At 34.6% G+C, this 25,008-nt stretch overlaps 3 protein-coding genes across 7 annotated transcripts; 2 read left to right on the top strand and 1 right to left on the bottom strand.

The window, feature by feature from the left end:
- The first annotated feature begins 326 nt into the window (after positions 1–326).
- LOC103484311 (2-succinylbenzoate--CoA ligase, chloroplastic/peroxisomal) lies at positions 327–10,052 on the top strand. Of its 5 annotated transcripts, none has more exons than XM_008441323.3 (11): positions 327–811; positions 883–955; positions 1,423–1,591; positions 1,730–1,828; positions 2,073–2,170; positions 2,328–2,521; positions 3,467–3,594; positions 3,996–4,384; positions 5,666–5,743; positions 5,837–6,365; positions 9,441–9,621. In XM_008441323.3, the coding sequence occupies exons 1-11, from the start codon at positions 612–614 to the stop codon at positions 9,473–9,475; spliced, it is 1,992 nt and encodes a 663-aa protein (XP_008439545.1). In that variant the 5' UTR covers positions 327–611; the 3' UTR covers positions 9,476–9,621. The 5 variants fall into 5 exon arrangements, 3 of the variants coding, with proteins under 3 accessions (XP_008439545.1, XP_050944477.1, XP_008439548.1); XM_051088520.1 differs by having other exon boundaries at positions 9,351–9,584; XR_536711.3 differs by having other exon boundaries at positions 328–811; positions 5,837–6,505; positions 9,441–9,588.
- A 1,963-nt stretch (positions 10,053–12,015) lies between these two features.
- LOC103485302 (caffeoylshikimate esterase-like) lies at positions 12,016–13,095 on the bottom strand. The gene is made up of 2 exons (XM_008442853.2): positions 12,170–13,095; positions 12,016–12,028 (listed from the first exon to the last, which is right to left on the bottom strand). The coding sequence occupies exons 1-2, from the start codon at positions 13,093–13,095 to the stop codon at positions 12,016–12,018; spliced, it is 939 nt and encodes a 312-aa protein (XP_008441075.2).
- Positions 13,096–17,442: 4,347 nt separating this feature from the next.
- LOC103484312 (WPP domain-associated protein) lies at positions 17,443–24,893 on the top strand. Its single transcript, XM_008441328.3, has 6 exons — positions 17,443–17,713; positions 18,149–20,530; positions 22,249–22,375; positions 22,969–23,070; positions 24,145–24,221; positions 24,430–24,893. Exons 2-5 carry the CDS (start codon positions 18,174–18,176, stop codon positions 24,205–24,207), a joined length of 2,649 nt encoding a protein of 882 aa, XP_008439550.1. The 5' UTR covers positions 17,443–17,713; positions 18,149–18,173; the 3' UTR covers positions 24,208–24,221; positions 24,430–24,893.
- Positions 24,894–25,008: the final 115 nt, after the last annotated feature.

Below are 25,008 nucleotides of genomic sequence, written 5' to 3'. Positions count from 1 at the left end.
ACTATTTTATATTAATTATTTTTTATTATTTACTATAATACTTGTTGATTTATTCTTAAACTAAAATAATTTACATTTTAAATATTTATTATTATAACTCAAACTAAAATAATCCATTACACAAACACAAACTATAACAACCATATATTTTGACAACCAACTATTTAGCTTAAATGTCTCAAAAAGTCTATTCAAAGTAAATGGAAAACTTTCTTCCACAATTATTTGACCAAATTTGAAATTTATATATATATATATATATATATATATATATATATGTATGAATTTAAATGTGAAAAGAATAAAAGAGGAAGAAAAAAAGAGAGAGAGAGAGAGAGAGTGGGAAGCAAATTGTTATTTCTTGCGGCCTCCTGACCGTTGTCTCACGCCGAAAGAGTGGATTAGAGAAAAATACAATCGGTGGATATATATATATTAATTTAATTGCGGTGTGTGATATAGCAGAATGACCACCCAATCAAAAAGCAGGATCAGATTTCCCATTTGGCGGTGACAATTGAAACGCCACAGCCATGTGAGCTTCAAATATCCGACACCTCAATCGACGGCGAACCAACCAAACCTCTTCGCTCCTTTCCCCAATTTCCCAAATGACCAATTACTCCCTCCCTCACATCTGCCAGTGCCTCACTCGCATAGCCACCGCACGTCGAGCTTCCCCACTCACCGTCGCCGGCGACAGACGTCAGACCGGCCAGCAGTTCGTCGACAGCGTTTTCGCGCTTGCCCGAGGCCTGCTTGATCTTGGTCTCCTTCCGGGAGACGTTGTTGCCATATCTGCTTTCAACAGGTTCATTTTCTCTTTCTACTTTACGGTTTTCTTCAATTTGGAATTGTAACTTTGAGTTTTCTAGCTGGCAGTGATTGGTACTTGGAGTGGTTGCTTGCGGTTGCATTTGTTGGCGCCATTGCTGCTCCTCTGAATTACAGATGGGTATGTTAAGTTTTTGTTGTGTTGAGTGTAGAATGGTTTTTGTGGAAGTACACGCGTAATTATTGCTTATAACAGTAATGATGCCTCTCTGTGCGTATTCCTGCTTTTGTATTTGGAAGTCACGTTGATATCTCCGCTTGCATGCATGAATTTCTGTATGTAGGAGAACTTTGTGCTAGACATCTTTTGGTACTCGGTTTTGAAGGGAGTCTCTAGGTTGATGAGTTGTTCTTTTTTATTATTATTATTACTTATTTTCTATCGTGGTGCTTGATGAACGTGCTAGATGTTTGTTGTTGAGATTTGTGAATTTAAAGGGTTGCGTGGCTCAAAATAGAATGAGCAATAGCCTACTTGATTCCGAACCTGAAAATTCAATATATCATGCAATTTGTTTGTTCGGTTTAGTTTATCTTGGCTCTTGCCATAAACTGACATGCGTGAAACATATTTTTTTGGATGTATAGAGCTTCGAAGAGACACTATCTGCAATGGTAGCAGTTCGGCCAGTGATGTTGGTCATTGATGAGGGCGGCTGTCAATGGTATTCAAAGCTTCAAAACGATCACATACCTTCCTTGAGATGGCATGTCTTAATTGGTTTCCATCCACCAGGTTATGACAAGACAAGGGGAGGTGTGTAGTTTATTTGGTTTTTTGCCATACAAAGCAAACTAGAAGAAACCTATGTGCTAATTGCTATTTTTCAATTTTCTGTTTCTTTCTTTTATTACTTTATCAACCTTTCTAATGCATGCGACTACAACTTGTCAGCATTAACCTCTGAAGAATTGAAGAAGCATTATGTAATAAACATGCCTCCGAATTTCCTCCATGCACCTGAAGGTGTAGCTCTAATATGCTTTACTTCAGGTCTGTGTTTTGTTCTACTTCAACTTCACTTTCTTTTTATGACATTCTGGTTGAAGTGACATCGAGCGCCAAAGTTACGTTGTCAGCACTGACATTTTTCTTTTAGTAGTTTGGTTCATATAAAGTATTTTAAAGCAGCCCATGACTTTTCTTGTAAACTTTATTCTGGTGTTATCTAAAGCTAAGAGTTTGCCCCCTGAGTTTAGAAGTCACTGATCTGTTTTGACCGTCAAATTCATTGTAGGAACAACGGGAAGGCCAAAGGGTGTTGCTATCACACATTCGGCTCTGATTGTACAGACCCTGGCAAAAGTTGCTATTGTTGGTTATAGTGAGGATGATGTATGCGTTTCTGTAATATATGAAGGCTCTATCCATTAGGTTTAAGCATACAAGAGTCTTAGTATATTCCTTGAAGAGGCATTCAGTGGATGAATTCTAGAGCTCAAGTAGTTCAAGCAGGAATGACCCCTGATGGTTTTAAGTGTCACATTTTCAGGTTTATTTACATACTGCTCCTTTGTGTCACATTGGCGGTTTGTCATCAGCCATTGCCATGCTAATGCTTGGAGCTCGCCATATATTAATTCCTAAGTTTGAGGTTAAGCCTGCTGTTGAAGCAATAGATCTATATGGTGTGACTTCTTTAATCACTGTCCCAGCGATGATGGCTGATTTAGTTTCTTTAATCAGGTGTCTTTATTTGTGCTTTGTTGGACTTATCCAACTCTTAAAATCTTCTCTTGATGTTTGTTTCATTTAAAAGAATTCTTTTCTTTCAAAAAGGAAAAAGAGACCATTATTGAAAAATGTATCCATGGCTATTCTCTTGAAAGGCATTAGTAATGCATCAAAACTAAGGAAATTTTAGTTACCGAAGGGAATTTTTGTTGTGAAAAAGAATCGTCAAAAGTTTAGGGTCCTTCTTTGTGAACAGTTGTCAAAACGCTTATCTATTTTTTAGAACAAAAATTTAATGAAACATGTTTAGATAATTGTTTCTAAAGTTATATTTATGGTGTGTGTGTGTAATATTTGCTGTTTCTTTAATATGTTCATAATGGGGTAGTTCTTTATACAAATGAAGTTGCTATTTCCTTCAAATTACAGAATTTTGAATTACGATTTCAATTTGCAAGATGAGACTTACTTTCACAATTCTTCAAAACAGAGTTAGAAACTGATAAGGAAGCAATTTTCCAAACGACCTGTTATTCATTTACGAATATTTTTTCCCCATTAAAGATCACTATTCACTTATATATAAATGGTTATTTATGTATTTGCAATTTTAACTTCTTTTTTTTTTTTTTAATATTTGTAAGTTGTTACATTTTGGTTTCCTAGTCTCATAAATTCTGTGCTCTATATGTAGTAGAAGATAAATATTCTTATTTGACTATTCTCATTGTGTTGTTTTCTGGAAAAGAAAATGGATTTGTTTTTAACTGTTCTTAAAAATTGTTCTATGCAAATCTACCACCTTGCAAAATCCACAAGGTGTTGTTTCCTTTAGTTCGACTGTTTGCTCTTTATGTCAAAATGACTACTCAGAAGCTTGGTTTTCTTGGCCGTTTGAGACTGACTTATGGTTGTCAAGGTGTTAATTATCTCACTTAGCTCTTAAAAATTTTTCAGGGAAAGAGATAATGGCAAAACCAGAGAAAGTGTGAAGAAGATATTAAATGGAGGTGGGGGGCTACCATTAGAGCTAATCAAAGATGCCGTGAGCATTTTTCCCAGAGCTAAGCTTGTGTCAGCTTACGGTCAGTTTCATGCAACTTATCTTTTCCTCTTGTGAGCTTTGAATCTGTTAGGAACCAAGGTAGTATGGGATGCCTTTGTCCCACATTGGTTAAAATGAGATAAGTTGTTAACCAACGTGTTACTTAATTGGCTTGGCTCTCCCACTGCATTAGCAGGCTTTTGGGTTGTGATTCTCCAAGGTGATTAGATTAGATTAAATTTCATACAGTTTATTTATTGGAACAATTTTAAAACAATGTGTTTACTCAAGTAGAAAAGGAATTTTTGTATGTAGTGTAAAATAAATTGTTGAATCTGTTGATCTGGGTCTCATTATTTTCTTATTTTACCTTTTTAATAGGTATTTTAGATTCCTATATTTTCTTATATCTTATATTTCATCTTTTTTTTTACCTGTCAGGGATGACTGAGACATGCTCATCATTGACCTTCCTGATGCTTTGCGATCCAATGGGAGAAACTTCTGTTCCACACTTCCAGAGTTATGAGCATTCAAAATGTCGTTCAGTATATCAACCAGAGGGTGTTTGTGTTGGCAAGCCTGCCCCTCACATAGAAATAAAGATTTCTTTGGATGGTTCTTCTAATGTTGGGAGAATTTTAACAAGAGGACCACATTTAATGCTTAGGTACTATGATAAAATTTCTGCAAGGCCATCAAATGATGCCAACGACGTTTGGTTTGACACAGGCGATATTGGCTCAATAGATGATAATGGTAATCTGTGGCTTGTTGGACGATCAAATGGCAGAATAAAAAGTGGTGGAGAGAACATTTACCCTGAGGAGGTATCGTTATTTCTTTTTATCTGGGTAGAATTATTAGAGAATTTCTAGACACCTCTTAGTCTTACCTACGTCGATTTAATCTCATTTCTGTTTGTCTTCACCTAACAGTTTTCTTTTGCAGCACTATTTATGCTTATCACTGGATAAGCAAACACTGGTGTATGAAACCAGAACCAAATAAAAATATATAGTTCCATTCAAAGTTTGGTGAACTTGAAAGTCATTTCTTTGTTTCATCCTCCTTTTTTAGTTGTTAAGGTCTATAGCTATACTATTTCTTGGCCTAAACACGGACTAATGCTTTAGATTTTGTAAATTCAATGTGTTTGAAAACTTAGTAAATAAAATATTAACAGCATGCTATATAATTTGAATCTTGATCTCTAACAAAGAATCGGATTACTTCAGCATTTGTCCAAAGTGTTTTGCCTAATCTTCTCACGGATGGAAGCAATTTCATTGCATTGATTGCAGAGCATATATGCAAGCTTGATAATTATATTAATCTAGTTGTCGTATAGGACACTATTTTGCAGGCTGTATCTTTGGCTTGTTGTTAGTTTATTTTGCTTGAGAGAAAACTGAGGGATTTTGAAGGTTTAAAGAGATCAGGGAGGTTATTTGAATGCCTCTCATGAAAATGTAAAGTTGGGTTAGATATGAAATTAAACCTTTATTTACAGGATATGATTTTGTTACAGATCGTAAGACAATTAACATAACAGAGACACACCGCCCTGCCGTACTTAAAACAACCAAGTGCGGCTAACTTCCTAACCTCAACAACGGTTAAACAAAAATGTCAACAGTGAAAAGTACAAAAAGAAAACAGTAAACAATAAAGATGGCTGGGAGATAAATATAAACGCGAGCCTACCCAGACCTACATCAATTACTTTAAACTTTACATGGTTTTTCTTTGCTTTGTTAGTAAGCAGTCAGAACTCCTTTTAGTTTACCTTTTTTTGGAGGCTCCTCCATTTAGTCCCAGCCTCTGTTTTTGTATATCCTTTCTCTGCTTTCTTTCATCTGAATGAAAGCAGTTCAGCCCCTTCCCCTCCCCCCTCCATTATCAAAATAAAAAGAAAAATAATTTCCACTCTAGCAGTTGAGAAGCGCATAATACTATTAAGTGTCTTTGTACGTTTAGTGTATATTTATGAATTTATCTTGTCGAGAAATTGCCAAGTTTAATACTTACCATATGTATAGGTGTGGGTTGGACAAAGCCAATAAAATTTTGGTTAAAAAATGGGATTAAATCATATTTAACTATTGCAGGGGCATTCTTCTACTAGTTACACTAGTATTGATTCATCTTGTGAAGTAGATTACACAAATGAGTTTACGACAAATGAGGTTAGTTAAGTGACATTCAGATTTGTTGAACTATGATGTAAATGATTTGTGCTGATTGTGAATGATTTTCATCATAATTTCATTGTTCTACAGATATTCAAAAGTCGAGAAGCTCTAATTAATTGGACACGAGAGGTTGGAAAGAGAAAGGGATTGGTTATAGTCATAAAGACATCTGATGCTGGCGTGAATGGTAGGAGGCCTAGAATTTCTTTTGGGTGTGAGAGAAGTGGGAGATATAGAAGGATATCAAAATTGGAAGTTTTAGGAGACAAAGGAGCACGCAAGCTTACTGGAACCAAAAAATGTGGATGCCCCTTTTTACTGAAAGGACAAAAATTGACCACCGATGATGATTGGATGGTAAAAGTAGTCTGTGGAATACATAATCACGTTGCAAATAAAAATATGGAAGGACATACATTTGCAGGGAGGTTATCGCAAGAAGAGAATGAGATTTTGATGAACTTGTCTAACTCATCAGTCCGTCCTAAAGATATATTGAGTACATTGAAGAGTCGTGATGCTCAAAATGCTAGCACAATGAAGACTATATATAATGCTCGTCATCGACAAAAGAGAGTTGAGAAGAAACGAAAACCAGACATGCAAGAACTTTTTGGTGAGTTAGCTACATAACACTAAATTGAGGTCCAGAATTTTATGAATTGGTTGTGAGAGATAGACAAGCTGTGTCTATGAAATGAGGGCCTCCCGTAAACCTCGAGTTGATTTAAGCTCACAAGCATTGGACAAATGTAGGTATGGTTTGGTTGATTAAACAATAGTGGGACTATAGCATTTTATTTCTGCTATCTTGTTATTTGAAATGTTGGATAATAAATATTAACAAGAATAAGTGATAGATTACAGGCTTCTGGCTAACAAGATGGACCCTCTTTCGCTAACTCAGATTTGATTGGGCACTCTTTTGGGGTTTTCCATGCTTTTATTGAATAGGAAATAAAATATCTCATTGATTCAATTAGTTTCAAAAGGTATGAAAAGCTCTAACCCTTCCCATGCTTCCGTGCTCAATTGGAAGTTTGAAGTTGAACAGGACTGCATGATAAATGGGGAGGAATATCGTGAATCCTCCTTTTGGTAGCAGTGGAGGTATTTTCTGGTCAATATGGTCATGCTGGGTTTTTATTTATTTCCTTGAGATTTGGTCAGGGAAGCAAGAGGATCTCTTGTGTTAGTGATAACCAGGGTCTTTACTCCCCCCAACCTTTTTTCCACCTTGCTATTTCCATGAATAGTTTGCTAGGGTCCTTCTCTCTCTTAAAATCCCCTCTGAACACAACAAAGGAAATGGATAAGTTGGTTGGAAACTTTTTCTGGGATGGTGGAGACTATAAACAGCGTATGCATTTAGTCAAGTGGGAATGGGCAACGCAAATCATTTGTGGGAGGCTGGACATCAACTCCTCAAAAATAGAATCTTTGCTCTTTTTTTATTAGTTTTTTTTAATAAATAATCACACTTTCGTTGAGAAAAAAAATAAAAAGAATACACAGACAAGACAAAAAATGAAGCCCACAAAAAAAAAAAGAGGTTCCTAAAAGAAGGCCTCCAATCAAGCAAAATAAAGCGAAGATAATGATTACACAAAAAAGGGAAAGAAAGATTTCAAAAAAAAAAAAGAAGAAGAAGAAGAAGAAGAAGAAGAAGAAGAAGAAGAAGAAGCTTTGTGGCTAAAGCCCATAAAGAAATAAGGAATCTAGCAAGGGACCAACATTCAAAAGGATTAAGCTTGTTTCCTTGAAAGATTCTGTTGTTCCTCTCGCTCTAAAGCCCCCACAAAATAGCACATATTCTTGCTTGCTTCAGAAACTTTCCGTTCTCCCTAGAGAGTGGAAAAGGAACTTTCCAACCATCTCTCTACAACTGCAATGTCTAGCCAACTCAACACTAAACTCATGAAAGAAGCAAATCCATACTTCGCAGGCAAAGTACTCCAAAGAATGTAATCAAGATCTTCTGCTGCCTTATACAGAGACTGTGCCCCAACACGATGCTATTAAATGCATGTTGGGCCGATCTGCTACAATTGCTTCAGCAAGAGCTCTTGTCGGCATTCGAAATGTGTTTAGTTATTTGAGAGTAGGGATCATGTCTGATTAGCTAGTTGGTTAAGAAAGGGTAGTAAAGAAGAGAACGCCAGGATTGCTAGATTTCTTGAAGAATTTGTCCAGGCTACCCTCATCCTGAATCGATTTTTGACTAGCTCGACATTATGAAATAACGTGTATTGGGAATTATTTATCGATGAAGATGGAGTTTTAGCTTTACCAATAGCAGAAATAAATGCTTTACGATCCTATCAAACATCTTCCTGGCCACCCTGTCCAAGGTGTTCACTGTTCCATTGGGAGAAAAAACTTTGCTCTATTTATGAAATGGCTTTAAAGATTCTCTCAAGAAAATAACAACTTTTGGAAGAAGGTGATCACTTAGTATTTATGGGGCTAGGAAAGACGTTAGAATGCCTTGGTTAGATATAGCTGAGAATGTTGACTCCTTAAAATTTGCTACATTTGAGGCTAACAGCGGGGATCGTATCAGACCTTGGAAGGATCGTTGGATAGATTAGAACAGCTTAGAACATAGTTTCCTAGAACTCTTCACTATTTCCGTGAAGAAAAATGCTACCGTCGCTGCTTGTTGAAATGAAGATGAAAGAGGATGAAAAATAGGTTTGGAGAAGAGACCTCTTGATGGAGAATTACAAAGTCGGCTTGGGCTGGTGAATCAGATAAACTAGGGTGGAAGGGGACAAGTTGTGGTCCTTAGGACCCTGAGACTTTCCTTAAATTCCTTTTCTTTTTCTTTCTCTCTTTTTGAACTCGTTTGTTATCGTATCCTCCTTGAAAACCCCTTTGATCTAAGCGGTTTGGAAGTTCCGAACTTTAAAATAATGAAGGTTTTTCTATGATCTCTTGCACATTGAAGTCGGAACACCCATGAAAAGCTTAGGAGGAAATGTAGAAATTGCACTTTATCCCTCTCGATCTTTACTCGCTGTCTAAAATAGCAGTTGTTTGGCCACATTTTCATTCCCTGCAGCTTCCTGAAGATATTGATGATCTGCTGGTGGAAGCCCTAGGTGGCTGTTGTTTAAAAAGGAAGACATGTTGGAGCCTTGCATAGGGTAAAACGATGATCATTGCTATGAGTATATTTACTATCCATCACTTGCCCCCAAATGGATTTATGCCCGTCCACTTATCTCCAACCCTATGGCATTTCTGACTATTAAATTTCCCGCCCCCAGGCTGGCTTTCGAGATAGGCCGGTAGGTAACGTTCCAGTTGACTAAATTGGAACACTCTGATTTATCCATGCCTTTCCACAAGATGTCATACATGAATTTCTCTAATCTTTTAACTAATAATTTTGGACATTTGAATACTGGGAGGTGGTAAAGAGGAAGTTGAACTCGTAAATCATTTTGGTAGCCTGATTTTATATCTTTATTCAATGGTAACTTCATTTGCTTTTCTGTTCGTAACACTTGAGATTTTAAAACACAAATTGTATGCGTCTGTCTGCTGACGTTAGGAAGACTAGGTTTTTGAAAGCTGATTATATGTTGACACACAGATGGAATGATCGTTGGTGCGTGATCACAAATACATTGAAATTAATCGCAATTTAGTTCAACTTTAGACTCTAGCTGTCTTGGTGCTGTAGGTGGAGAGAATTCTATTGCAACATCCGGGAGTTAAAGGCTGTGTTGTGGTCGGCATTCCTGATTCTCGATTGACAGAGAAGGCTGTGGCTTGTGTTCAATTAGAAAAGGACTGGCAATGGTATGAAACCAATCACGAACTTCTTCGTGGAAAGGTTAAGCAGCATATATCTAGTGCAATTCTTCGTGAACATTGCATGAAATGTAACTTAACTGGGTAACTACTTTCCCCACTTCTCTCTTAGATATGTTTTTGACTTGAGAATGGCATTTCCCTTGCATTTTGCTGTCCATAATCTTCTTTTATCCTTTGAAGGTTCAAAGTACCAAAGGAGTTTATCAAGTGGGGGAAGCCATTTCCAGTCACTACAATGGGAAAATTGAAAAGGGACGCAGTTCGAAATGAGGTAATATCTCAACTTCGATTACTGCGTAGCACCCTTTGAAATGAAACTGATGAATCTGCAAAAGCTAAGTCAAGGAAGAACGCCTTCTGTTTATGGTGTTTTTGGTTAATTTGTGATCATTTTTAGATTCTTCCCAAAGGGAATTCCAATAGAAAAGTTGAAATACTTTCTTTGTTGATCGAGTAAAGCTTATTATTCTTTTTTCCATTCTCCCAAGTCCCATTTACAATTTTTTTCACAATTGCAACGAAATTTTGTAAATATTGCATATTTGATGGTGGTTTTGTAATATAGGTAATATAGCTTCTCGACTTTTGTCTTGAAACAAAATAAAATAAAAAATATAAGAAATATTTGTGTATGAGAAAAAAAAAAGATTGTAGGTTTTGAAAATGTCACATAATTAAAAAGTGTTATAATGTGAAATAAATATGTGAGAATGAGATTGAGAAGTTCAAATCTCACAATCACCATTGATGGTGGAAGTTGATAACAAACAAGATAATTGGAATGCACTGTCCCACTCCAACTCTCAATCACACATCAAAATTATCTTCACACTCACATTGATTTAGACACCTTCATTTCTTAATCAACAACCTTTCAGTTACATTATTTTGATGTACTTTGCAGCAACTTGCAAGTGAGATTTGATGTGATGCATTTGGTACACATGTTTTTAATTTTATACAAATTTTACTTCAAATCATTCTATGTCTTTGTTTTAAAAGTTATTGAAATTAATTTTATTCCGTCTGAAGGGTTTCTAAAATTAGATTAAGATTTTGAGTTAATTTCTTTTTCTTTTTTTAATTTTAGCTTTAATTTATCAATATTTTTTTGATTTTAATGAAAACGTTATGGCATATATAACACATAAATAAGTTCTAGGTGTTTGAATATTTGAAATTATACCAAAGATAAATAGGTATAGAATGATTTTTCAACTAAATTAATTTTTAAGTGTGTTTTGATTAATTTGTATTTTTTAAAATAAAAAAAAATCAGAAGTACATCTGATTGTGTTTTAAACTTAAAAAAACCACTTTAAACCATCTGTTTCTAACTATTTCTAGAAATTAACATGACTAAATTGAAAAGAATGGGAAAAAAAACCATCTTAAATATATATATATATAGTAATTCAAAGTCTCAAAGAAGCCATAAGTTATATTCTTTTGACATAACAATGAAATCAAACTAAAAGTTTCACTATCTGCGATGAACATAGAATAGATAGACAAACAGTAAACCAATGATCGCACATCACCACATGTTTGGAAAAAGTAAAACTTGTTTTAATATAGCTTTGACATTTCAATCGTTCATGTACAAAAACTTCCTTCTGAGACCTTATTGATTGGTCATTGGTGTGGTGCATTAAACATGATTTGACTCTTTATGGTAAGAGTTCGTCTTATGATCAATAATAATTGAACAAATAATGTTTAGCAAATCATACATTAATTCAATCATTTTTTTTTTTCAAATTTATCATACTATTTGATACGATCCTATTAACTTAAAGAGTTTTTTTTTTTTTTCATTTAACGACAAACAAACAAGAATTAATAATAACAATTATAATAATTCCATGCTGTTCTACCATTACAAATTTTCTATAGGCATATAACCAATAGATGACACTAGTAACCAAAAGATGACACTAGGTTTATTTTTTAAAAAAGAAAGCTATGCAAGTAAATCATAATAACTTTTTATTTTGAAAAAACAAAAAACTCAAGTTTTTTTTTTTGTATGAAATGGTGATTCCATTTTTCTTTTATCACTAATTGCAATAACAACAGTCCAATATTATTATCTTGATTTATGTCAAAGGATCGTGGGGTAAAAAATAAAATTATATACACTTTTTATAACAACCACAAACTAAGGCCTACTCTTTTCTAAAATACAATTGCTCGCAAGCTTGTTTATTGTGGTTTCTCTAATTTCCTTGATTAGTTGGTCTCAAATTACGAACACAACATAAGAAACTGATTTCTTTTTAGAAAAAAAGTAATCTTTTTGTCTCATAGTTTCCTTTCCTTTTCTTGGACAAATAAACTTGCAAAGAAAAAAGAAGAGAGCAAGAAATTACATTACGTCTTTGTTTCTTTTTTTCATTTATGAAAGAAGAAAAAGAACGTATCGTTTATTACATCATAATTCACAACGGAGCCCTTAAAGAAAGAAAAAGAAAATGAAATTCAGAACCCATCCCTTTGCCTTTGCCTTTGTCTTTGCCTTTGACATTTTATTTTATTTTATCTTTGGCGGCGTTGTTGTTGCTGTTGTTAGCTTTGTCTGCCTTATCCACTAACCAGTTCAAAATAGTGCCATAAACAATCTCCACATCCTCCTTCGCCTCTCCGATCAACTGATGCCACATTCCGGGATATACCTTCAACGTCTTGTCCTCACTCTCCGCCGCTTCGAACACATATCTCGCCGACCAGCTGTCGCAAACCACGTCGTCTTCCCCATGAACCATCAGCATTGGAACCCTGATTTCATGGCAGTTCCTCTTTATGTACTCACACACTCGAAGGAACTCCAATGCTGTTGCCATCGGCGGCTTTCCCGAAAATCGCCGATTAGGGTTCCTCGCTACCAATCTCCTCTTCCATTCCTCTTTGTATGATTTGCTCGCTACTGGCTTCGATATCACCAACCGTAATGACGGCGCTAAAGACGCTGCTATTGGAAGAAGCTTCTCCAATGGCCAAATCGGTTTAAATTTCCCTGATATTCCACACATGAAACCGTTTAACACTATTCCGTTCCAAACCCCCTCTTGCTTCAAGGAAATCAGGATTGAAATTGCACCCCCTAGGGATTCCCCGTAGAGAAAAGCAGGGAGGTTTGGATGCTGTTCTCGAATAGAGTCGAAGAACAGTGTACAATCGTGGACGAGGAGTTCGATATCTGGGATTGAACCAGGGGCTCCCTCGGAGCGACCATGGCCTTGAAGGTCGAGGGAGCAAACGAGGAACCCAAGTTTTGCTATGGCGACGCCAGTGAGCTCGAATATCCAGCCACTGTCACAGGTGTAGCCATGGACCATGGCTACAACCCCTTTGAGCTTTGTGTCAGAATCAGGCCGCCAAGATTGAGTGAAGATCTTCATCTTCTGTGCATTGAGGATGAAGCTTTCATGGTGAGTAACATTGTGTTTCTTGTAGAATTCTTCCCTTGTTAGCTCTCCATAGGGGCTGTTCTCGTTGGCCTGGTTTATTGGGTGCGACATTTTCAGGTACCAAAAGAACAAATTCTATTATACAAAACAGAGAGAGTGATGAAGAAGACAAAGTGGAGGATTGGAGAGGTATATGTACACTTTGAATTTCGAGTTGGTTTTTATTTGGTTTTTGAAGATGAATGATTGTGTGGTGATCAAATGTGTTCGTTATTTTTAAGTTTGTATAGGGAAATGATAAGTATCCATTGATGGAGTAGGGTCCAAGAACATTGAAACCTTATTGATATATAGCGTGAAAGGTGTAAATTCATAGAATGACTAGAAGTTTTCTAGAAATGAAACGATGGTTGATGAAAATTTTGAGATATGTGGAATGTGCTGTGCCAATAAATTTGGAAATGATGACATCCTAATTTCTAAACAAAATAAGCCTACCCTTTTCTTATCCTTCTACCTGACAGCTCCCATCTCAACTTTTGAGTATTAATTTCGCCATTCAAACTTTCAACAGTCCAAGTGGTCTGCTTTTAATGGTTAAATTTTGAATGGTATTTGACAAGTTTATTTTTGGGACAGGGAGCTATAGTATCAACAACTTATGAGTTTTGATAATCATGCATGTAAACTTTTTGGAAAACTTTAGATGCACGCTACGTATTCTTTTAGAAGATTTAGGATTTAACTCTTTCTTCTGGATTGTTCTTTATATTCATATCACTCAGTTTTTCGTACGTTCTATGAGCTCATTCTAAAATTTTTTATAGAGCCTCTTAGCTCCCTATAGGGTTTTTTAGACTCGTTTTGTATTCATTTATGATCTAATCTCTCTGATCTAGACTTTTATTAGGTCGTCTAAGCTCATTCTAAGTTCTGTCATGTGTCTTTTGAGCTCATTTTTACTATTTTAAACTGGACAAAAGACTTTCTAAAATTTTTTATTAGATCTTCCCCCTCCAGAGTTCATTGAGCTACCTATAAGCTTTGATATAGGTCTTGAAAATCTGTCCGTAAATCTATCGGTTACAAATTGTAATGTTGATGAAAAGAAAAACACAGGTTGTTGCCAACTCAAGTTTCTCATCCACACGGTAGACAAATTCAAATTGAAAATACGTGTCATGGATTTATGTATCCTACCCCACTTTTGCTTTCTAGAGCTTAAATTCCCAACTTTGTTATATATTTTTGTGAAATTATAGATTTGTAGGTTAGTCTTTATGTTCTCCGACTAAAATAAAAATATTTGTAGGAAATAATAAATGGATAGAGGACTTTCGTAATATGTGTTGATGAATTGCTAAAAAAGAAACATCATACATATACTCCAAGTGGAAAAGATAGGGTGAAGTGAATTGATGCGGTGACACCAATTTATATTAAATGCCATGAGAAGTAATTAAATAGAAGAATAAATAATGAGAAAAAGTGGTTATTCAGTTAATGTATTTATTGTATTGGGTTACATTATTGAACTCCTCCTTTATTGTCACATCACATCAACCTTTCTTTACCAAAACTCATACCAAAGTCGTATCTGAATATATACCATTCAACTAAACTTACTTGAACTGCACTGTCTTAGTTGTTATGTTAATTGTCTATGTAGATTTAATAAACTTTATATTTAATCATTTGAAGTTCATTTTTCATTCAAGTTTTTTAGTCTTTTAAGTATTTTAGAATTTTCAAGTTTTTAAGAATACTTTTAATTACACGTGTTTTGGGCAACTGACTTCAAAAAATTTTAATCCAAATTTAAAATAATTTTAAAAAATATATATATATATATATATATATATATTTATAAATCATACAAATAGCTTTGGATAAAACTATCTATAAGGATGGTTTGATTATTTTACATTTAAATAGTTGAATAAAAAGGATGGTATTTTGTAGGTTTAATTTGTTTGAAATACAAAACTACAAAACCTCCTTGTGGCTAAGTTTGTGGTGTTGCAATAACCACATGTCATTCTCTACTTGCAACCAACAAACTAAAAACCATTCATTGTTATTCAATTTATTTGTATAAGTTTTGAATTGATTTCCATTCATTCTAGAAGGCTGTAATAGAGTTAGTGAGTAGCTTGCTGCCCAACTACTAATTAAATCACCCCTCTTTAATTTTGATTATAATACTCTATTTTATCAAAAATATCTTCTTCTTTTCTTAGGTTACGACATGAAAATGACTTTGCAATATAATAAAAGACATGAGATATGATATCTCAGTCATCAATTCTTTCCTTTTCAAAATAAAAAATTGCACTCTCATTATCTGCATCTAGTAGAAGAGGCCTTTAATTTTTCTGCAAATATCATTTTCTTCTAATTCTCTCATCACGAGACGTTGACTTCCAAAAATAAGTACTTTATTTGAAAATACTTTTTTGATTCCATAATTGAAGAAAAAAAAAAGAAAAAGAAAAAGAAAAAGAAAAAGAAACTGGGCCTAGCCCACAAGTTTTGTACATTTATAATTGGGCCTTTGCCATACATGCTCTTGGTGGGCTATTTGATCTACAAACTTTCAATAATACTAATAATTTTTTTTTTAAATTTAAATATAGTTTAGTAAGTCTTTTACTTTTAAGCCATGCATCGTTCCCCTAAAAATTAAACAATCTAACTATATTTAACTTTCAAATTTGTGTTTAATGTAATAAGAAATTTTAATTTTGTGTGTTCGTTTTATTGGATTTTTTTTTTAAATTATTGAATAGGTTAGAGATATACCCTAACATTTTTTTTTCTAATAAAAAAAATGTCATGTCATTTTTTTCACTTCAATGGAAGACAACTAATGACAAAGTCGTACTGTTTTGTATTAAAGTTGAGTTTCAAAAATAAAAAATCATATATTCCCCATTGCCAAGAAAACCCATATACCAATTTTTTAATTAAGGATTTTAGTGGTGTATGAGAGCAATATATATATATATATATATATATATATATATATATATATATATATATATAATATTTATACATAAAAAATTGTCTTAAACTCACATCAATCATGGTCTACTTTGTATGGACAAACCTTTTTTATTTTTAACTTTTTTAATTGGGACCCAAAGGTTTTGTAACCACTAATTAATTGGATATAATTGCGAATGAGGACAAAATTAACGAGACAAAATAAATTAAGGGAAGGATTAAAGTAATCATGACGATTATTATTGCTTCGCAATTACGCAATTTCACTTTTCTATTGCTTCTCTTTAAAATCAAATAGTCTAAACTTTATTTACTTTTTTATTGTTTAAACCAAAAGAGAAACAATTGAAAAATGAGTGTTAATAATATAAAATTTTTACAGGAACAACATACAAACAAACCTTAAAAGTAAGAAATGTGAAAAATAAGGTAGTTTTGCATTTTTAACGATATGCTAAGTAGGGTTGTAAGAATAATCCGAGCAACCCGAATGCCCAACATATATTATATGGTTTGGATTGTGTTAGTTTAAAATATGAGTTGGGTTGAGTTGAAATTTTTGATTTTTTGTGTGTTGGGTTGGGTTGATGAAGGGTTGAAAAATTCGGATCAACCCCCAACCCGAATGAATATAATAAATATTAATATTAATAAATAAATATATATTATATTTCATTATTATTTATTTTTTTTAATAAAAGTTAAACAATACTAAGTTATAATAGTTTTTTTTTCTTAACTTGATGCAAAATATATTCAATTTACTGTTGATGATTTCCATTTACAAACACTCAAATTTAGAAACAAAAAAGTAAAATAAAAATAATACAATCCAACAATCCATAATAGGTTGGGTTGGGTTAAAAATTTAATTCGGGCTATTCGGATTAGCAACCCAACGAATTCAAAAATATGGGTTATGTTGAAAATATCTCCCAACCCAATCCATTTACACCCATAATGCTAAGATATCATATACAAACAATAAACATGAAAAAACGAGAGATAATTTAAAACTAAGATGGACACATGACCTAAATGCCCCCATAGCAGTTCTTGCACAATACACGTGTCAACACATGAACCCAACGTTCCTTTTTCAAATTAAACTTAGCATAATTGATCTCTCTCTTTTCTTTTTTTGTGTAAAATAAAATTTTCTTAGTCCTCAACCCCTCCGATAAAAAAAAGAAAAAAGAAAAAAGAAAAATTCAATTCATAACGGTAAAAAAAGAAACATATAAAAAATGTGTATAAATAAATACAAATAAATCAGCAATCCGATTCCTTTTTCCTCTCTCGAAAAAATAACAAAATCAATATTTTTTTGAGTTAATTTAAATAATTAATGTTTTTGTTTTTCATAAATTCTAAAACTTTAACAAATGGAATCTGAAATGAAATAGGAAAAAACAAAAAGGTATTTAATTTACATTGCAGTTTGGATTTGGGAAGGGGCAAATGGTGTAAATATCTGTTTTTCTGGGGTCCCCTCTCGGTTGTTCTTGTTTATACCTTCCCTCTCCCGCTCAACGTTTTCCTTCCCTCTTTCTTCCATTCCTTTCCTCTTTCTCTGCAAAACCCTAATTTAGCCTTCCCTCCTAAACACTAATTATCACTTCTTCACCTCTGGGGGACCCAGGAACACTTCTCTTCCTTGTCCTCTTCAGGTTTTCTCAAGTTCTTCACCCTTAATTATTTTCACTTCTGCCCTGCTTCAACGGTAAGTATCCGTTTTCTTTATTTTTCTGCTGTTTTCATTTTTCCTTTTTTTTTTTTTTCAGTTGTTGTTCTCTGTGCTTGACTTCGAGATACTTTTATGGTTGGAGTTTAATTTGTCACTTTAGTTGCTACCTTTTAGTTCTCGAGCTCTTGCTTAGTTAGAAATGAAGTATTCTGTCAAGGGAGTTTTGAAAATTATGCCGATATTGATTGGGGAAACCATTTTACTCTGTATCCCCCATCTTTGAATTGAGAACCCCCTTCCTCCCCTCTGGATGCTTGGTTTCATAGAACAGTAGATTTTTGTTTCATGTTCATTCATCTTCGTAATGATTAAGCTGGCTGTTCTACGATATGGTTCGTCTCCTTCCCATTTTGGGCATATTCGTTACATTTTTGTTTAACTACGCTTGAGTTTTATTGTCTTCCTCATCAGGATGCCATTGCAAGTATAGGAAGATATGGATGCAAATGCGCCTGTGGAGGAAAACGGTAGGATGGAGCTTACCGAAAGTGGTAAACAAGATGGTAATCTGGGTGATGACTTCCTCGAGGATTTTGACTCTTGTTGGCAAGACATTACTGACCGGTTGACCATTTCAAGACTGGTAAGCGACTCTGTCATCAAGGGTATGGTAAATGCAATTTCTCAGGAGGCGCATGAGAAAATTACTCAGAAAGAATTGGAGGTGTCTGAATTGAAGAAAATACTACAGTCCTACCACTTGGGTCCCAACTCCGAGAATACAAAGTTTTTGGCGTTTCCATTGAGGTCGTGCGAGCCAAAATGTACTGAATTTGACAGAAATGACAGCATCCGTGGTGCATTCTTTGAGCACGATGGAATGACAGAATCGATGTGCAGCCTAAGGAACACAGCTAAGGAAAACCTCAACAAACTAAAGAAAGAAATTGATAGAATAAGAGGATGCAATTCAATTAGAAATATCAATTCAGGCTCTGAGTTTGTTGGACTTGGATTGGGTGGTCTACTACAGGAAAAAGCATCTTCGAGATGTATTGACCTCGATAAAATTGTTGATGATCTTCAAGATAACCTAGATACTTTCTATAAGCAGCTGGAAGGTATACTTCAATTGTCAAAAGCATCTCTTGGTCAGTGGCAAGTCGAGCAGGAGTACCTAGCAGATATTGAGTGCCTGGTGATTAGAAATTATATCTGGAGTATCCAACAGGAGTTTGAAGAGAAATTATGGGACCAAAATGCTAAAATTTTGAGTAATGAAAGAAAGATATCAGCCGAAAAGATGAAAGAAATTTCATGTTTACGTCAAGAACTGGATATAATTTTAAAATCACTATCTCCTGAAGTTGGACATTTGATTTCCTATAGTTCCATGGATTCTGATCATTCTCACCGCAAGTTATTAGGTAATCATATGACTCCAACTTTGCATCGGGAAGGAAATGGCAAGCATGAAATGTCCAAGACAAATCTTCCTGAGAATGTGGACCCTTCTCGTCTGAAGCATATGGGCAAAGATGAATTGATCAATCATTTTAACACTGAGATGACAAAAATGAGTAGAAATCACGAATCCCAAGTACATGAAATTACTGAGGAGAATTTTGCTCTCAAAAGAGAAATTTTGAAGGAAAGAGAGAAGTCATCTATGTTGAAGAAGGATAGAGAATTTGACATACTTAGGAGAAAAATCCCTGACATTATTCTAAAGTTAGACGACATTCTTATGGAAAATGAGAAGTTACGGTCGTCAGATGCTAATGATGAGAACCTAGGCACAATGAGGAATAGACTGGAGTCTCTTATTTCAGAAAATCATCACCTTAAGGACTTGCTTGGAGAAAAGAAAAAGGAGATTAAGTGTTTGTCCTCTCAAGTTTCAAGCCATGCCGAGAAAATGTCTCAACATTCTCTTGTACTTTCCGAGTCCTTAAATACAATTGAAAAACTTAAATGTGAGATGCAGGAGGCTCAATTTGAGGCCTCAATTTGTGAGGATATAGTCGAATGCTTCTTAAGGGAGATGATGGATGAAAGCAAATGTGCCACTGAGGAGTCAGCTATGAGATATGATATCATGCAAGGAATTTATGAAACTGTCTTTGAAGGAGCATCTTTTGTAGGTGAGCTTGCTAGTACATCTGAAAATGAACATTTGGATGAGGAATCCATCGTTATGCAAGGTCTTCTAGGAGTGGTTTTACAAGAATCCTTAAAAGAAGCTGAGGAGAAAATGATTAGCTTGCACAACCGATATATGGAAGAGATGAGTGCTCGACTGTCCATAGAAAAAGAGGTGTTACATTGTGGACAGGCATTAGAAATAGAGATTTTTAATAACAAGAAGTTAGAAGCAGAACTAATATCATCTAGAGCATCATTAAAAGAAAAAGAAAAGCTCGTGCAAGAAATAACCTCTTTATTAAAAGAAGAGAAAGAGAAGCTAGCGTTAGCTTATGAAGAGGTTGGTTCTTTGAAGGATCAGGCCAATAGTCAGGAAATACTGATTTTAAAAAGCCATGAAGAATCAAATACTACCAATTTTAAATTGACAGAGGCCATGCAAAATGTTGGATTACTTAAGGTGGAAACTTGTGAATTGAAACGGAAGCTTGAACAAGCAATGGCAGAATTTAGAAAGGTTGATGAAGATAGAAGAATGCTTGTTGCCACGGTGTCAGAGAATCAGGAGACTAAGTTATTGTTCGAGGAGAAAGAAAAGGAACATAGGAAGCAGATGGAAACGGTAATTTTTGTGGTCCAGGAATTATCAAAAGAAGTTTATGATTTTGAACACAGAGTGATTGACTACATTTCAAGGAATAATGAAAGGTACTATTCTGGTATTATTGCTGTAGCTTGGATTATTGGTTATTTTGTAGATTGTTCTACTCCATTTATTCTTTGTATCTGGCATGGTTATGGTTGATCGTTTTGCTATACCATGTCTCCTAATCCTACCTTGGTTCTGGCTCATGTAGTTCAGAGGTGGGAGGTGGGCTGTAAATACCATGGCAGTTGATTTCATGGGTGGATTGCAATTCTCCTGTTATCATATCACATTTTTTCCTCAACAAAGATTGTCCTTCTAACAATGAGAAAGACATGCTTTGTGGAGGAAAAAGTATGTTCGCTTGATGATCGGGAGTTCCCCCTCCATTCGTCTTTCAATAAGAAAGACCGTTTTCTTTTGTGGGCTGGGGTGTGTATGATATTGTGGGACCTTTAGGGAGAGAGGAACAATAGAGTGTTTCGTGATGTGGAGAGTGACCCAGAGAAGTTTGGTCTCTAGTGAGGTTTCAAGTTTCTTCTTAGGCTTTGGTACCTTTTGTAATTAAGTTATAGACAACATTTTATTTAGTTGGAAATCATCATAGGTTGGTCTAGTGGTAAAAAAGGAGACATTGTCTCAATAACTAACTAAGAGGTCATGGGTTCAATCCATGGTAGCAACCTACCTAGGAATTAATTCTTGGAGAGTTTTCCTCATCTTTAGGGATGGATTCTCTTGTTTGGTCATGGATTTGGCTTAATACCTTAGTCTGCTGCATCATGCACCTTCTTCATTGGTCATGGATTTGGCTTAATACCTTAGTCCGCTGCATCATGCACCTTCTTCAACCCCTCCCCCCAGTGTATTGTAAAAAGATTAAATTAACCCTACTTGAATATTATTAAAAAGGGTAAAAATTGGAAATACTAAAATTACATCAAAATTATTAAATAAAATCTAATTAATAATTTGATGCTTGGTTGGTTCATATCACAACCATCACTAACAAGAAGAGAAAGGGGGCAAAGAGTCACTTTTTCTAGGACCTTTCGACTTTATCTTACCCCTGAGACTATTATTGATGGAAAAATAGTAGCTTATACACGTGAAACTTCTTGTCCACATTTTCCATTTGAACTCTTTCTTAACCAGGACATTGTCCAAAAAAGTTCGATCCACATGATTATAGGACTTTTTAAAATCAATTTTCTTTCTTCTTATGTCTGTAATCCTCTATGGCTTCGGTAGCTAGAGCTTGATCAAGAATTTTCCTCCCAATTACAAACGGACTTGAGACACAAAATTTGTCGAAATTTGTTGATGGCAGAACACTTCTTAGACGATTGGCCAAAACCTTAGCTACAATATTATAAACACTGGTAATGAGATTGATTCTATGTTTTAATCAAACCAAATGACATTTCACGGCTCTTTTTACTCCATTTTTTGATTAAACAAAAAAAACTTGTCAAGAAGCTCATTTCTTGTTTTCAGATCAAACGATCAATATTCTTTCTTTGTGAACATGTGTGTGAGTGGGCCAAACAGATCCCTATATGCTTTCTTTCTGCCCCTAGTTTCTGTCGTTCCCCTACGACCTCTGTTTAATTATCCATTTAATGGGATGCTTAAACCTCTTGTTTTGCCTTGTAAATGAATAAAAATTACTAGTCCCTGTTCTGACTTTTCGTAATTAGTCATGTTTATTTTTTTGATTTAAATGTCCATGTGCTATAATTTATGCTCCAAAAGCATTCATATGTAGCTTTGTTTTCAGGTTGAAGAGATTGGGTTCTGAGACAAAGTCACTTATCCAGGATGCTTCTATGGTGAAAAGGGATCGTTTGATCTACAAGCAGAGGCTTGAGAAGAGGTGTTCTGACCTCCAAAAGGCTGAAGCTGAGGTACTAAAGCAAATTTTCCAAGCGAATCAATTTGTTAGTTCTATTTTGTGATATTGAATTCTCTCTTTTGGAAGTTGCCCATGCCGCCAAGGGGATGGATGATTTATGTATACTTTTTGACAACGATTTTCTGGTTCTTACGTTCTTTAGAATTTAGAGGAGTATTGCCATTTGATTAACTATGGCAGTCAACCTATTGATTTTATGTTTGAAACCCATTTTCTCAGAAATGATTTGTGTTCTAACATATATCCAAGAGTTGTAATAATCTATTATTATTTTGATGTAGAAGTTTGAAGTTAACAATTAACTAACAGAAAAAGAATGCATGTTTGTCAATTAAGTTAAAGTTTGCTTAATAGTTCCTCAACAAGGAACATCGAAATGATTGGTTGCTTGAAAGACATCTAGAAGAAGCGTCATAATTAGTAAGCCATTGTGAAATTCTACATTTTGTGGTTCAGTAGATAGAATTTATAATCTACGTGTTGGATTATCGTTTTCTCCGGATACGGTATTTGTTCTCTTGTTATTCTCTCACTGTCTGGTATAACTTATGAGCTCACAGCTATTAATTTGCATTTCTGATTCAGGTCGATCTTTTGGGGGATGAGGTTGATGCTCTTTTAAGACTTCTTGAAAAGATGTATATTGCTCTTGATCATTATTCACCAATATTGAAACATTATCCTGGAGTAAGTTGCTTTTCCTTTAATTTTTAGTTGCTTTCTTTATTCTTGAGTACACCTGTGTTAATTCTCACTAATTTCTCCTGTTAAGAGAGAGAAGAATAGTCTCAAATCACAAACTACTGTTTTTTTTTACTGAAAATGTTAAGTTTACTTTTCGTGATTTGAGAATATTCAGTTCATTACTTGAATGGGGAATACATGCTTTGAGAACCGTTTTGTTCATCTCCTTGAATATCGGAGTTATACCATGAAAATTTGATAGGAAGCGGATAGTAAAATTTTTGACAATCACATGTGGGGATATATTGAAAATTACTTGAGTTTCAATCCAAGTGGATCAAGAAGTTGAACTCTTTCTCTCTCAAGTCTCTCCCGCATGCATCTGATTCCTCTAGTTAAGACAACTAGTCTCCAACCAACTTCTTACAAACTACCTTTTTAATTGCCACATGACCCTTTTCTATCTACTCCTATTAAAAGCTTTTCATCTTTGGGTGAGCACAGAGATACAATTTGAAAATCTTTCACCTTTTTGATTGAATGGAGGGCTTGTATTTAATTGAGTTGGTGACAATGCGCTATAGATTAATCTTTTGGCTCTATTTCATTGAGATTTATATTTTCTCTAAAATGATTTCATCTTTGTACAGACCTGTTGAAAGGTTGACAACCAAAATTCATTTTGAATCTTTAACCCTGAAATCCGATATTTATCCTAATTGCACAGCAATTGATCATCTGGATTGCTAGATTTCATCCACGCCTTTCATTTGTTGAGGATCCAGGGGGTCTATTAACCATCGCTGTCAGCTTGATATCTAACCTTTTGAAATTTCGTTGTTATTATGTATCTCCTATAATTTGAAGATAACAAACGTTAATTACATCACCACAATAATTTTTGGGGTTCTCGGTGATTAATACACTATTCTTTCTTCTTCAGTGATTTTTTGGTTATCTAACTTTTGTGGATAGTTAGTTATCTTGCGTTTTGTGTGTGCTTGGAGAAAAATATATATTAACTTATGCCTTAAATTTACCTATAAATTATACTTTGTATTTTCTTTTCTATTATAGATTGTTGAAACCTTGAAGCTTGTAAAAAGAGAATTGAGTGGAAATACGATGGAAGCTTTTTGACATGCTACGATGAGGTAATGTCTATAATCAAATAGTCACATCCTATTCAATTGCAACCCGATTTATTTAGTTTCTAGCGATTCAATACCTTGTAACTTAGATGCAACTCTGAGTGGATTTCATTTGGGAGATGATAAATACAACTGATTCTTGTCCATTTTTGGGGTGTTCTCTGGTAAACAATCATCATCCTTTGCCTTCAATTTGTTTTTCATTGGACAGGTTAAAAGCTGTGAATTCCCTGCTGCATGTTCTGCAATGCAGGATTTCTGGAAAGGCATTATTTCTAAGGTATACATTGCCTCCAAAAAGGGAGGAACAACTGTAAGTAGATAGTTAACTAGTTGTGTGGAGGCAGGAAACCCATGTCCTCAAAACTTCAGTTACCAGTCCTAATCTCACTGAGGTTAACCGAGAAAATCTATCGGCAGAAATGAGATTAACACAACAGAAATATAGATTGGAGAACAGGATTTGTAGGTATAGAATAAGTCATTCTTTTTGTCTCAGGGCTTGTAGGCTCCTCGTTTTCAGTATAACCCTTAGGGTTCTTTTTGTTAGATGTTTATTGTTTCTCATAGTTTTCTTTTCTTTGTTGTAAAGGTTGTTTCATCCAGTAAATCAAATGCCTTTTTACAGAAAGTTAATGTTATTTTCTCAATATATGTCTATGGTTGGGGTTGAAATTGATGAATCAGAACACTCCATCTGTCTTCTTCACAAGATGGAGAAAGAAAGTTAATGTTAGAGTAGAGAGCACTTATCCAAATGGAGTTTTGTGATCAATCTGGAATCTGCAAG

Source organism: Cucumis melo, chromosome 8 (genome assembly GCF_025177605.1).
Source record: "Cucumis melo cultivar AY chromosome 8, USDA_Cmelo_AY_1.0, whole genome shotgun sequence".
Classification (NCBI taxonomy): domain Eukaryota; kingdom Viridiplantae; phylum Streptophyta; class Magnoliopsida; order Cucurbitales; family Cucurbitaceae; genus Cucumis; species Cucumis melo.
Note: the sequence above shows the minus strand (reverse complement) of the source record. Positions and strands in the feature narration are given on the sequence as shown.